We start from the raw sequence: 14858 nt of genomic DNA, 5'->3' as shown, positions 1-14858 counted from the left end.
CATCCTTATTACCTTTTGCTGTGCAACCTGCATCCACATCCATCAACTTTGCCAAACTCTGCAAAATAGCCACCCCTTTTCTTTGCTTTTTCCAATTATTCATCAGTATCATTACTGCAGCACATTTATTTTTCTTTGTTGTAGTTCCAACTACCATTCAATGTGAAAACAAACGGTTTATAATGGGACCAAGCACAGGACACATCTTCGTGCCTTAGCACCATTATTGGAAGTCCTGTACAGTGTGCATTAAATGTATGATAATAGTAGACTAAATTTTGTAACGTTAATGGGTGAATGAATCATCTTTTGGATCATTGTGGGGATAATCTACTAAGAGAATTGCTCAGTAGAAAATGGTTGTTTTGCTCAAAGTACAGAGTTTACCTCGTGTTCTTTTTGTGTGTATAAAGATGAGTAGCATATCAGCTTTGAATGTTTTCACATTACTGTGGTATTTTTATTGTCCAGGAGTAAGATTGGTTAATTCTGATTACCTGAAAATTTAAAAATTCAGAGTCTAATTATAACGCTTTAAACAATGGATGTTCTTCGTGTTTCACTGTTGCAGTCATTACATTTGGGTAATCTGCTGGCAGGTTGCCCTCTGTCGGCCTGAATTCCAAAGTCTTGGGTCCTGCGTCGGTTGCTGTCTTCTCTTCCATGACGTCAGGTCGTCAGGGGTATAAAACATGCAGCCGGCGACATTTTCTTTAGTCTTTCTTGCCATGCGGTGCCCGAAGCAGAAGCATTTCGCAAGTGCCGGTCGGCCGGCTACTGAAATATTCGAGTTTGAGTTTCAGATCAGAAGTCTTCACTAAAGCTAAGTACCCCATTGGGGAAACTTTATTCTTGCTTTTTACCGATGTCAGAAAAAGTTAATAATTGTATTACTTGTGGGAAGCAAATACCTCATAAGGATTTCTATTTATACTGTATTCCTTGCCTAGGCCCTGATCACAATGTGCCTGGCTGTCGGTTTTGTGCTTGATTTAACCAACGCACTATTAAGCGTCGGTATATTTTTGCATCAAAGTATTTTGGAAACAGATTTAACTACCCAGAAATGTCTTCTGATAGCAATCCGACTACCGGAGTACATAAAAAATGCAAAGAAAAGGACAGAGAAAGGCAGTCGAGATCCAAAACCGATGACGAAGCTTCTCCTAAGCCAGTCGCCAGTGCGCCGGTACTCAGTAAGGTGCTTTCGCAGCCCCTGATACCCGCTAACTTCGAGTCGCAGGCCTCTACCGACACCCATGCGGAGTCTGGCATGCCGCAAGTTACTCAAGGTATCTCCCTCGGATGGGTCCGGAGCCGCTGAGCAGGCACTGGCTTCTGAGGGTGTATTCAGACCTCAACATTTGTATATCAAATCGATGACAGCTGCAAAACCAAATACTAAAGCAACTTCTAAAACTAAAAAACCGACACATGAGCCATGTGCACAGGCCTCTATGCCTAAAAAGCAGGTGATCATAATGGCTGAAGACTTTATTACCTTGATCAGGGATACCCATCCCCCTCCATATAAGAGGCCTAGGCAAGACACTGATTATGAATCTTCAGATCAGGTTTCCATTTCTTCTGATTCTTCTTCTGATCAGGAATTATCTATACCTCCCTATGAGGATTCTGATGCTGAGGAGTCTATTCCATCTGCATCTCCTCCTGAGGATTATTCATTTGGAGAAACCTTGCATACTTTGATGGAGCATTTTCACTGGGAGAGTCAAGACTTCTCAGAATCAAAAAAGAAGCTCAGGGATTTCCTTCTTCTCCCTCAGCACAAGCCTTTTGCCATTGCCCTTGTTTTAGACATTGTGGATGATGTGTTTTCGGAGTCAAGCTTGACCCTGACTCCTTACCTCCAGCTCTCAGTAAGCCTGACAGATATTACAGGGTCCCTGACTCACATACATTTTTATTTAGGAACCTTGCTGCTGATCCTGAAACTATTTCACAGGGTCCAAAGGGAGTTAAGGCCTCAACAGCAAAAATTCCTACCCCCTCTGACAGAGATTCAAGGGCACTAGACAGATGGGGAAAAAAGGTTTATACATCTGCAACCTTGGCAATCAGGGCCTTAAACTGTCAATTTCATATGCTAAAGTACCAACAACATGTTATGGGATTGCTGAAACAGAATATTATGTTGATTTCAGAATGTGCAGAAAATAAAGAATTGCAGGAATTATTGCATGCAGCTGAACAAGTTGGAAAGCATACTTTGCAATGTGGTTTTGATTCCTTAGAGGCCTCTTGCTGGGCCGCAGTTACTGGATCTGTAATTAGGAGGCATGCCTGGTTAAAGGAACACAATTTGCCTGATCATGTTAAAGCTAAATTGCTAGATGCACCTTTACAGCATGATTCTCTGTTTGGTATTAAGGCAGAAGAGGTTTTAAAGAAAATGGAAGACAAAGCTACGTCTATGCAAACTGTTAGACTTCTTACAAGTGCAGCCACCAAGATTCAGTAGAGACTGGCCTACAAAAAATTGGTCCTTTCTTGTGTCAGACAGAGCTCAAAGGGGCAAATCCAGATGCCCTAAGGGTTCCAGATACCAGGCGCAAGATTCACACAGATCAAAGCAATGGGGCACGTCTACCTCCAAAGCAAGCGCAAACCTACAGAAAACAATCCCAATGACTTCCCCTTGCCTACACCAAGCACTTATCTTTTGGCAGCACCCATAGGGGGAAAGTTAGCACGTTTTGCTCAAAATTGGCAGTTAATAACCCAGGACAAGTGGGTACTAAACATAGTATCACAGGGATACAGATTCCATTTCCACACTCTGCCAATGGCAAATGGATGGCCAGATCTGCCAAAAAATCAATGGGCAGAGGCACAGAAACGGGTTACGTCCCTCATGGATATGGGGGCCATTCAGCCAGTACCAGAGCAGGAAAAAGGACAAGGTTTTTACTAAAGGCTGTTCTTGGTACCCAGAAAGGACAAGGCCTGGCGGCCAATACTGGATTTATCGATTTTGAACACATACCTGGACATTCCACAATTCAGAATGCTGACTTTGCAGCAGCTTCTGCCCATGCTGGGCAAGAATGCTTGGCTGGTGACATTAGACCTAAAAGAGGCATATCTGCATGTCCCAATAAGACAATTGTGCAGAAGAAACCTCAGATTCAAGGCTGTCTTAATGCATTACCAATTCTCTGCAATGCCCTTTGGCTTATCTTCTGCGCCCAGGGTCTTTTACAAAGTGCCTGGCACCAGTAATTGCATTTTGCAGACAAAGTAGTATACAAATATATCCTTACTTAGATGACTGTCTCATTCAAGCAGAGAACAAGGACATTCTTCTTTGACACCTGGTGTTTGTGAAAAGGCTTCTAACATGCCTAGGGTACACAATAAACGAAAAGAAATCACAACTGGTACCCTCTCAAAAGATAACATTCCTGGGTGCAAGCTTGAATACAACTGCCCAGATGGCTTACCTTACGCCAGACAAGCAAAGGCAACTGACTACTTACTTCAAACTGATGGCAACAAAAACCCAGTTATTTGCAAGACAAATTCTGCAGGCTCTGGGCTTCATGGCATCATGCATCCTACTGATTCCATATGCAAGACTGCATACGAGGAAACTTCAATTGTACCAGAAAAATTTATGGAGTCAACATTCGCACAGTCTGGAAGCAATGATTCCTCTCATTCCCTGCCTACAACAGGAGTTTCTATGGTGGGCAAAGGCATGTCACCACAACATGAGATGGGCCTTCACTCTCCCCCCTGCCAGCCAAACCTTAACAATAGACGCCTCGGATTATGCCTGGTGGGTTCACATGGCAGGAAGATGCATTCAGGGCATATGGACCCCAAAACAAATGCATCTACATATCAACCAGAAAGAAATGCTAGCTGTTCAAAATGCCCTAACAGCCTTCAAGGACTTACTTCATCCAGGACAACTACTGATAAAGATGGACAACACCACACTCATGTTGTATATAAACAAGCAAGGGGGCACACACTCATACCCCCTTTGCAGATTAGCCATGGCAATGTGGGACACAGCTTTGACCTACCAAATACATCTTCAAGCTTAATTCCTGCCAGGAAAACAAAATACACTGGCAGACGATTTAAGCAGAAACCTTATGGATCCTCACCAGTGGAAACTAAATCCACAAGTCTTCAGCATGATAACAGAGAAATCGGGGAGCCCAGACATAGATCTGTTTGCCTCTCCTCAAAATTATCAATTGAAAAGATTCTGCACAAGGACTTATAACAGACAAACATGGAAAGTGGATGCCCTGTTCTTCAGTTGGAAAAACCTATCAGTTTACACCTTTCCTCCTCTGCCTGTTATCCCCAAGGTGGTCCTAAAAGTCAGACAAGAGAAACCAAAGATGATACTAATTGCCCTGGACTGGCCCCGCCAGTACTGGTACCCAATCCTAAGGAACTTGTCTCAATACCCAGCTTGGACCTTGCCTCAAAGACCTCAACTACTGTCCCAGCAAAACAATCAGGTCCAGCACAATCAACTACAGACACTGAACCTGGCAGCATGGCTGATCATGTAGTTATACAAACAACGCCTCTCAGTAAAGCTGTGATGGATGTCATTTTGGAAGCCAGAAGGCCTAGTACTAGAAAATCTTATGCTGACAAATGGAAGAGATTATGTGCTTGGAATCAAGCACAAGGAACTGATACAGCAGAACCAAATATTCCTCAGATATTACAATACTTAACTGAGATGCTTGACAAAGGCCTATCTTTCCCATCTATTAAAATCCATGCCTCTGTTATTTTGGCTCATTACAATACAGAGCCACCAATCTTTTCTCATCCTTTACTAAAGCAGTGTCTTAGAGGAGCCAAAAATTTAAGGCCTCCTAGAAGATCACCATTACCTGCATGGGACCTCAATTATGTGTTGGAAAAGCTCATCCTGCCACCATTTGAACCAGCTGCTACCGCTGATATAAAGTTCTTATCATGGAAGATAGCTCTGCTACTAGGAATTACTTCAGCAAGAAGAGTTTCAGAGCTACAGGCCCTAATGGCTGTAGAGCCTTTTATCATATTTTACCCAGACAGGGTGTCTCTGAGGACAAATCCTACTTTTATTACTAAGGTGGTTTCCAGTGTGGCTCTTAACCAAACAGTTCATCTGCCAACCTTTTATCCAAATCCGCAGAACAAGGGGGATAGAATTCTGCATTCCTTGGACGTATACAGACAGCTAAGATTCTACTTGAGCAGGACTAAAGCTCTAAGAAAAACTGAGCAATTACTAGTGTCATATGCTGCAGGATCAGAAGGAAGGGCTATTTCAAAGCAGACAATTTCAAAGTGGATAAGCCACTGCATCCGTTTCTACTACCTACACCATGGTAAACCTGTGCCCAAGGGCATTAGGTCTCATTCCACCAGAGCTGCAGCTACTTCAGCAGCCTTTCTCAGAGGAGTACCAACCAAAGACATTCTTGAGGCTGCTACTTGGAGTTCTGTTCACACCTTTACAAAGCATTATCATTTGCCTCTCTACTCTAAGTCCAGGGCAGGCTTTGCCACTGCAGTGCTGCAGGGCCTTATAGCCGCCCCTAATGCTTTTTAGCTCCAGCTTCCCAACCATAGCTTTGGGATTCTACCCAAATGTAATGAATGCAACAGTGAAACATGAAGAACATAGTACAGTTGTGTACACTTACCATAAATGTAGATGTTCGAGTGTATTCACTGTTACAGTCCAGGTTACCCTCCCGCCATCCCCCTGTCATTCTGGAGGTTATCTTTCCTTCTCTATCTTCTACAGCCTATGTGGTGTATTTGCTTGTAGATGAAGGTAAAGTTTATATTGATGCATGTATAGATGTATATATATTTTTTGCTACCTTTTTAGGGGCACCTGACATCGGGGGCAAGAAAAACTAAAGAAAATGGCGTCGGCTGCATGTTTTATACCCCTGACGACCTGACATCAAGGAAGAAAAGACAGCATCCGATGCAGGACCCAAGATTTTGGATTTCAGGCCGACTGAGGGCAACCTGCCAGCAGATTACCCAAATGTAATGACTGCAACAGTGAATACACTTGAACATCTACATTTATGGTAAGTGTACACAACTGTACTTTACTTCCACTGTCACTCCATAATTTGAAATGCTATTAAAATTGAAAACTTCATTTGAGTTTACATTACATTGTTAGTTTCAATCAGTTTCATTGTTGTTAAATTCCATATGTCTAGCATCAGAAACAGAACATATTTGGCACCATGGTCCAACAGTGATCTAGCACTAGGTGGAACAGGTTTAATGCTGACTAGGGCTCAGAGTATGAACTGATTGAGACTGTCTGAGCTTGAATTTTTCTTTACCAGAGAAATTTGACTGGTTTGTGGTTATTGAGCAATGCGTTATCTGAAATGCCAGTTTTTACCATTCCCCACATCACTAGGTTTAGTAATTAGTAGTATGAATCTTCTCACATGGCATATGAATTTGCAACTCTGAATCTTTGATATTTGTAATGGTTGTAGTGTGCGGGACATTCAAATCTTCTGATGGTCTTGTGAATTGGTCTCAGCTAGTCATTATAATGTTGATTTTCAGGCACTTCCAGAGCATGAAGAGGAAATTCCAGAAACAATTCGTACAGTGCAGTTGATCAAAGATTTGGCACGGGAGATTCGGCTTGTTGAAGTAAGTCTTTAATATATCAAATTTTATCTTTACCTGCAGATGCTTTTTGCTGTTTTTTGTTTATTTCATTTTATCAAAATGTTTCCTTGTTTTGTTTAGTGAACTAAGTTTGCCATAATTTCATTTCAGAGCATAAATTCTTCATTTACATGAAATTTGATAAGCATGTAGCACAAACCATAACTAAGGTACACAAAAATCCACAGGCACCACCAGGAACGAATACCAAAGTTCAGATGTAAAAACACAGCTATGAATTAAATTTAATTGATAGTGTAGAACAAGTATAAAAGGATGGGTTTTGGAGGTCAGTCTGCATCTGAGGAACTTTTTAAATGAAAACGTATCAGTTACGAATGTTAATGTCAGCAGTGTGTGTGTGTTCAGTTCGTTTTTATTAAAGCTGTGTTTCTACATTTGAACTTGGGTATTCATTTCTGGTGGTGCCTGTGGATATTTACAAGTTCTCTTTGGTACCTTGGTGATCTTTTTTAAGGTACACAAAAAACTAGGCACACTCTACAGATGTAAGAACTACCTGACCTCTAATAGTAAAACTACAATAGCAAGAACCCACTTACTGTCCACATTACTATATGCCTCTCCCATCTTAGTTAACCTAAATAAAACGGAACTAAATAAGCTATCCACTTTCTACAGAAAGGTAGCTAAATTCACTACTGACTCTTCCTATAGATCCCACCATTGCCTAGCCCTTCACAAACTCTCCTGGATGGAATTACCTAACCTGCTTGCACCAACTCACCCTAGCTCATCAACCTTTCTACTACCCTGACAAAACCCCAGCCCTTTACAGCCTAATCAACCATTACACCAACAGCCATCAGCTAAAATCCACCAGTAAGGTTCTGGTAGAGGTATCCAAAAGTAAATATAACTCAGGCGACTCCCTGTATTCCTGTACCATTGCAAAAATGTGGAACTCCCTCCCACTTGAAGTTAGGACATAGACAGACAATAGTTTCAAAAATCAGCTAAAATCCTGTCTCACCAAGTCCTGGATATGTACATGTTCTAAGGTAGGCTAACTCTTTTATGATCCACCTAGCCTCTTTAATCCCTATGCATCTGTTTATAAGGTGTTCCTAGATCTGCAAAACCCAAACAATATCTTGTAATACAATTTTCTTCATTCTTAAGGAATTATGTAAAAGTAATTTCAGCTTAGCTTGCTGCTATGTTTTCCAATGTGGAGATACTATGTTTAACTGGACTGGGTCCTAACTTAAAGGAACTTTTGCAGAAGCACTCTAGTTATGACATGCAGAATAGAAATAAAGGGTGCTATGCATGTGGTTTTTGCACTCAATGTCACTACATTAGGAATGGCAGTTCATTCTCTATTAGAGATAAAAAATTTGACATTTTTCATAGGATCACTTGTAACACCAAATCTATAGTCTATATAGCGTTCTGTTCTTGCTGTACAGCATATTATGTCGGCAAAACAGACAGAAGATTCAAAGACCGCATTTACCAGCATAATTACGCTATTAGAAACCAGAACTGTGAGAATGCTCTGGCAAAACATGTAGTAAGTAGCCCAGGTCACTCTTTTTCATTTATGGGTATAGACCACATAGCTGACTCCATTAGAGGTGGACCGACTTCCATTATTTTAGAAAACTGTGAATTGTTATGGCAGCTTAACCTGGATGCGTTTAACACACCAGGTCTCAATGACAGCTGTAACATTTCTGCCTATTTAAAATATAGATCTTATCTGAGGTAGCCCTTTGGGGATTTACTTGTATTGCCCTACCACTTTAACACCATTTTATTTTGGTTGGTTCGATCCTTCTCCTGAGTGTACCAACATCTATTTTTTCACCTGTTGGTATAACACTACTGTCTACTATTAGGTACTTATATTACTTTTGTAATAATTATGCATTTTGATCACCCATTTGTTATAATATTATGTTCTGCCTCTTAGTGGATTTATATGTCCTTCATTCAACAGGGTCCTTGCCTATCCATCTGCATATTTACAACATACTTATAATATGTTTACTGGTGCTTATGGGCTTACCCTTCCACAGCTGTTTGGACTGAGCGAGTAACAAAACATATACTTGTAGGCTAACTTGCCTTATTTACCTACAATTAATTTGTGTTTTATAACACTAGTAATTTTTATTTACTTGTCTTAAGACGTTTTTGTCCCCATTTACATTGTATATTATATACATATATTTTTTTAAATTTTGTTTTTTAATTTTCGTGTTTTTAACTGCTGACATTGTTCTTTTATATTAATAGAGCGTATTTTTCACTTTTTGGTGATATTACTGCTTTAAATTAATTAATGTTGGCAGGAAGTGATGTAATTAGTGAAATCACTTGCAACATTTTATAAATGTGTCTCTTTTTGGTACCCATTCACTCTGAAGAAGCTACCATTTTTGAGTAGCGAAAACGCTGTCTTAATTTGTATTGTAATAAAATTGCGTTAAGGATTTTACTCGTCTGGTGTGCTCCTGTTTGAATCCGTTTGCCTCACTTCATCAGTTTGTTCTAGTTTGGTGTGATTACATGTTTAAAAATACTGTGAGATTTGTACATTGTTAAATTTAACAAAGTTATGTATTTTTTTTTATCTCTCCACTGTATTACTAATACTCCTACGGGAACCTTTATCAAATTGTTACCCTGTTTTCTAAACTGTTGTATGCTTTCTTTGGACTAACATTTTGTATGTTTAAACATTTGTTGACTGTCTAATTGTATGGAGCGCATCTCCTCAGGCCTCCACTGAAAACTGGGATCCCTGCTCAGTCGCACTTACCTGGTAAACAAGTGTAAAATAAATACAATTTACTAAAAGGCACGTTATTCCTTCCTCTGTTCTTGCATAAATTATGTATGCTTGAACTGATCATTTTATTTTAATTAATGTTGTTGTTGTCTTTCGGCTTTTCCCGGTTAGGGGTCGCCACAGTGGAACTCCGGTCCGCTAATGATTGGCAGTAGATTTTCACGAACGTTGAGGTGCCAGCTCGACGTTCAACCTTCAACGAAGGCACGCCCATTTACGCATGTCTTTTGAATGCTCACCCAACCACGGGGAGGACATGCAGACTCCACACAGAAGGCACTCCCCGCACTCCAGCCGAGAATCGAACGGGAGAACCTCTTGCTGTGAGGCAACAATGCTACTGCTGCACCACCGCTGAAATTTTATTTTAATTAATGCCATTTGAAATTACTTTTTGTATACTTAGCATGCACAAGACCATTGTGTGTCCAAACTTTTGTGGCAAGATTAGTTCCTTTGTGCTGATGACATCACTGTATTTTGCATTTAAAGGTAGTCTGAAAAAGTCATAATTTCTCTTTGTTTACTTTTATTGACTTGCTTAGTTTCAGAGGATACCTAAGGTGGTGGTGGTTCAGACAGGAGGAATTTTGGCTAGGACACTGTGAAAGGTTTTAAAAGAGTGGTTTGTTAACAGAATTGGGGAAAGAAGGTACATCGCATTTTGAGATTGATGTGAGTTTTTGTGGGAGGAAAGGTTGTGAAAGCAAAGGTCCTAGTGCCATAACTCTTAGCACTCATGTTCTACATTTTATGTTGGTTAAAGCTGTGTCTGAGATTTTGAAGCAGTTGCTGCTTTGGAATGTTATGGGAAATAGGTAAATTAAGTTCTTAATTACGCGGGATTAATGTGATGGGTAATGATCTAACTGTGAATAACAGTGTGAGATAAAGGAGTCTGCCTTGCTCATTTCCATGTATTTTATTGATGAATACCATTGTGCCTCTGCAGTAACAGCATTAAAATCCTGGCAAACTGTGTACTGCAGGCAGTCATTAGGATAGGTCTCATTCCCCAGTATCGTTAATCTTGTCACCAGCCCTGAATGTGGATTGTGTTGAGCCCAGAGGAGGCTAAGGCAGGTCTGGTTGACCTGGTGAACAGAGAGAGAAGCTGGTTGCAACTCATGGTCAGCTTCAGGGTAGGGAAATAAATTGTTTACTCCAGTGATACATAAGATGCTCAGTTCTTGTTTTCTTTTAAACCTCACTCCTCTTACTGAGCATTATTCAGCATGTATTTTTCCCATAAATTCCTTTTTTATTTCTGTGAACGTTCCTCCTTCCCTTTTTTTTTAAAGATCCCACCTTCAGTTCTTTTACCTACCTTACATCTAAAATTTCCTCTAAACTGGGAATATATCTTAATTTCCATTGTTTCATAATTGCTTTTTTGTCAGCCAGTAACATTAACTTAGTAGTGCTTTACTGTTTCCAAGTAATTCACATAGTGTATCCCAGCTCTAAAGAATCATTTCCTTAGTGCAACCATTTGATGGCCTGACCAAAGTGAGTGTTACAATATTCCAAACAGATGGGTTTTCTCCATTGACCTCTGACTGAGGTACCAAAGCGTAAACCGTCCATTAGCCATATGTCCGTTTGACCTCAGCCCATGAGTGTAGGGGCACATAAGCAGATGTATGTGTAAATTCTCAGACTATCTTGCCTCCACCCAAAAGCAGGTCTCATACAATCTGTCTGATCTTTTCATGGTGATTTGTACCGTAAGCCTTTACAGATTCAGGTAGTGCCCCATTGGGGAACCTTCCTTCCTTCCTTGTTTATCCAGTTTGTTTGTGATTTTGTTAGATTTCAGCTAGGAGGGGAAAGCATGAGTGCGCAAGTTCAAGTCTTGTTCCATCTGGCATTGTTTTGTACCAAAAACTTTGCACTCTCATTTGTCGTCATTGAATACTTTCTTAGAGACTTAGTGATTAAAGCATTTAATCCAGTCTAAAATGGTGGATCCATCCACACCTGACGTAAAATCTGCTCCAAAGAAAAAACTAAAGAGGCCCAAGACCGATGTTCAGTCTGTCCGATCAGATTTGCACATACTTGCTGAGGTTGCAGAATCCGCAATATGCCTGATACTTCCTCAGATAACCTCTACTATGACCCCGCTGGAGGCTGGTATGACGCACGAGGACCACATGTCTGAAGTGATTGCTACTGCTGCAGAGAAGGTGGAACCATGGTTCATTATCTTGAAGGACTCAGAAGGCATCGCTCAGATTTTACAATAGAAAGTGATTCAAGGATCACTGGTGGAGATGCACAAGAGATTGGAGCCTCTGTACCCAGTTCAAGTGGACATTATCCCCAAGAAGAAATGTTAAAAGAGTAAGTATGTTCTCTTCCCTCAACCTTCTAGGGAGAAAGAGGGTAAGGACTTTTCTCAGGACCTGTTTGTAGGCCATTATGGCCGTCAACCGTACTTCCTGTTTGGCTCCTCCACCCACTATGCTGAAGATTACTGTGGATTCTTCCTCTGAGGATGAGGAGGAGATTTCAGATTTGGATAACCATTCTCTAGCATACTCCTCTAAAATCACTAGACTGGACAAGTACCCTCAGGTAGTGAGGGCACTCCCCCCACCCCCAGTTCCCCCTGTGGAAGAACATCTTTTGGAGAGACCATTTTGAGTATGAGGATAGATTTTGAGTGGGAATCTAAGGAAATCCCTGATGTCCAGAAAACATATTCCAGCCTTTTAAAAGTGGGCATTTCATCCCAGTTCCCTGTCTCTCCAGTCCTTGAGGCCTTTCCTAATGCTTTCACATCTACAGCCTTTGTTCTTGACTCTAAGCCTCCAGCTTCCAAAAGGCCTGATAGATTCTATAAAGGTGCACATGAACTTAAGTTGTTTTTACAAGAATCCAGTTAAAGATCTTTCAGCTGTTTCTTTTGTATCAGACAAATCATCTTAAGTTCGGCGAAATGCTAAAGCCCTACCCTCAGACAATGATCGTAAGGCTGTGGACAGGTGGGGAAAAAGGTGGATGCTTTCTCTACTCTGACCTTCATGGCATTAATTATTAAACCCACATAACCTAGTACCTTCTGTCTCTCCTTGGCAATCTGAATAAGGCTGTCACTGACATGGCAGGTTCTAAACAACAGATTATGTATTTGGTGGCTCAAGCTACTTGATAGCTGGGCATAACATAAAAATGCAACTATGATGCTGTTTAGACCTCTTCCAGAGCAGCTGCTACTGGCTCAGTTATTAGGAGACATGCATAGTTACACACTAGTTTCTCCTTGAAGATTTCAAGGCAGAAACTTCTAGATTCCCCTTTTGAGAGGGAACTTTTGTTTGGACCACAGTCAGCTAGTTTATTCAAGACCTTGCAAGAGCAAGGTAAAAACAAGGAAGGACTGCAGACAAGTTCTATTTAACTCTTTGCTTGAGTACTAGAGAAATTATCCTGCCAAGTCTTCTGCTTTTGTCAGAAGAGAGCATAGGCTTTCTGTAAAACAGAAGAAGGCCCTCAAAGAGGTTTCTAGACAAACCTGAAAAGGATGACAGATCTGGGAAGCCACCCTTTACAGATAAATCAGTGCGACTATCATCTCCCCACCCCTGCCCACTCAGTCCCACCCTGCCCTTTTCCAAATGACTCGCCTCTTCTATTACAAATTGGGAAATGATCACAGCAGACAAGTGTGTACTCACCATCATTAAACAAGATTACAGAATGTCCTGGAACTTCCTGTCTCCCTTCAAAAGCATTCTAAACTCCACTGCTACCCCCACGAGCAGTTGCATCTTCTATGACCCATCCTACAGGACTTGCTTACCCAAGGCACAGGAGACCCAGTTCGTCCTCAGTTTGTAGGAAGAGCATTCTACTCCTGGCTGTTCCTGGTATCATGAAAAGTAGGAGAGTGGAGACCCATACTGTACCATTTACAGCTCAACACCTTCTTCATGTTTATTTATTTTACATTTGTTGACCGGGCTAGTCTAGCTGGATACATGTCCATTTTAAGTAGAGGCCTGGGGAGCAAAGCTCCACAAACACAAAAATATAGAACAAAACTAGTTATGCAAAAAATAAATATTTTACAAATGGAAAGTAGTACATAAACAATGCCAGAAGCATAGCCAACAAAAATACATCAGGTGATAAAATTGCTAATGCAAGAAGGGATAGAAATCTTATGTATTACATGACAGAACATGTTGACTGACCTGCATAGAGGAATCACATTGCAGGTTTTTTTTTTGTTTTCTTCATGCTGTCTCAACGAATGGCAGTGGTGTTGCTAAAATTGATGTATATGGCTCTCTGTGGTTTTGTGGAAGTGAGGCAAACATTTGACAAAATTAATAGAACAATGATCCAGAGGGAAGCAGAATGTAAGAAAATACCTCTGTTGTTGGTGTGTCTTAATGCAGAGAAAGCATTTGACAGAGTAACCTGGGAATGTCCTCCTATTCCCATGTTGCAGTATTCTGCATATGGGTTTATCCCTTCAGTCTCGCGTATGTACGGCGAGTATTCAAAAGCTTTCAGTCCCTCTGTGGTGCATCACATTTTAGGCAAGGCGGAGGAAACGTGGGCTGTAAAAGTGGCATCGGCACACACCAGCCCTCAGAACTTGTCAGCCACCATTCGTACGCCAGGTGTTACTACTACCGCTGATGTCGCGATCTTTTTTTTGAGACAAGTACCCCGTTGAGGAACCTTTTTTCAGTCCTTCCTTATTGTAATATTGCTTGTTAATGTCATTCAGAAAGGGAAAATGCCAGTGTGGATGCCAGATCCCTCATAAGGATGCCCACGATAAGTGTTTGCTTTGTTTAGGAAGAACTCATGACTGTAAGGCCTGCCCTATTTGCCAGGCGTTCGTGCAGAAAACCCTGAGTAGCTGGTTGCACACATTAAATCTGTATCTTGAGAACTAACACCTGAAACTTCTTACGCTTAGGATGGAAGGTTCTTCCAATGTCCCCCCAGAACTGCCTAAGCAGAAGGCCAGAACCTTATGGCCTTCCACTACTGCTGAGCCTCATCCGCCTGGCTCCCAGCCTGTGGCCGACATAGGCCTGGTTTCAGGACCAGGTTCCGGATCTGCTTCTGTGGAGGTTGCAGGTACCTCTAAGGACGCTGCACCATCCACAGACGAGAGCACATCCGCCGAGGCTATACCGGCGCCACTAGCCAACACTGGGGGGGAACCAGCGCTTCATGGGGAGTCGTTGGAGACTTCCACCACTTTGCAGTCCTCGGTTTCTGGGAAACTGACTACCACTCCTTTAAAAAGAAGGGAGAAGAGAAAACATATTGCTCCCTCTTCAGAATGCATGCCTGACTGGCA

The 14858-nt window shown here is 41.4% G+C and overlaps 1 protein-coding gene across 1 annotated transcript in view; it reads left to right on the top strand.

The window, feature by feature from the left end:
• Nucleotides 1-14858, top strand: part of PHF8 (PHD finger protein 8) — a 3148719-nt gene that overhangs the window by 1517403 nt on the left and 1616458 nt on the right. The window contains exon 11 of the mRNA XM_044080095.1: nucleotides 6598-6687. Coding sequence (XP_043936030.1) covers nucleotides 6598-6687 — 90 coding nt within the window. The remainder of the gene's footprint in view (nucleotides 1-6597; nucleotides 6688-14858) is intronic.

Source organism: Protopterus annectens, chromosome 8.part0, assembly GCF_019279795.1.
Source record: "Protopterus annectens isolate FY-2018-M chromosome 8.part0, PAN1.0, whole genome shotgun sequence".
Taxonomy (NCBI): Eukaryota; Metazoa; Chordata; order Ceratodontiformes; family Protopteridae; genus Protopterus; species Protopterus annectens.
This window is presented reverse-complemented; position numbering and strand designations above follow the sequence as displayed.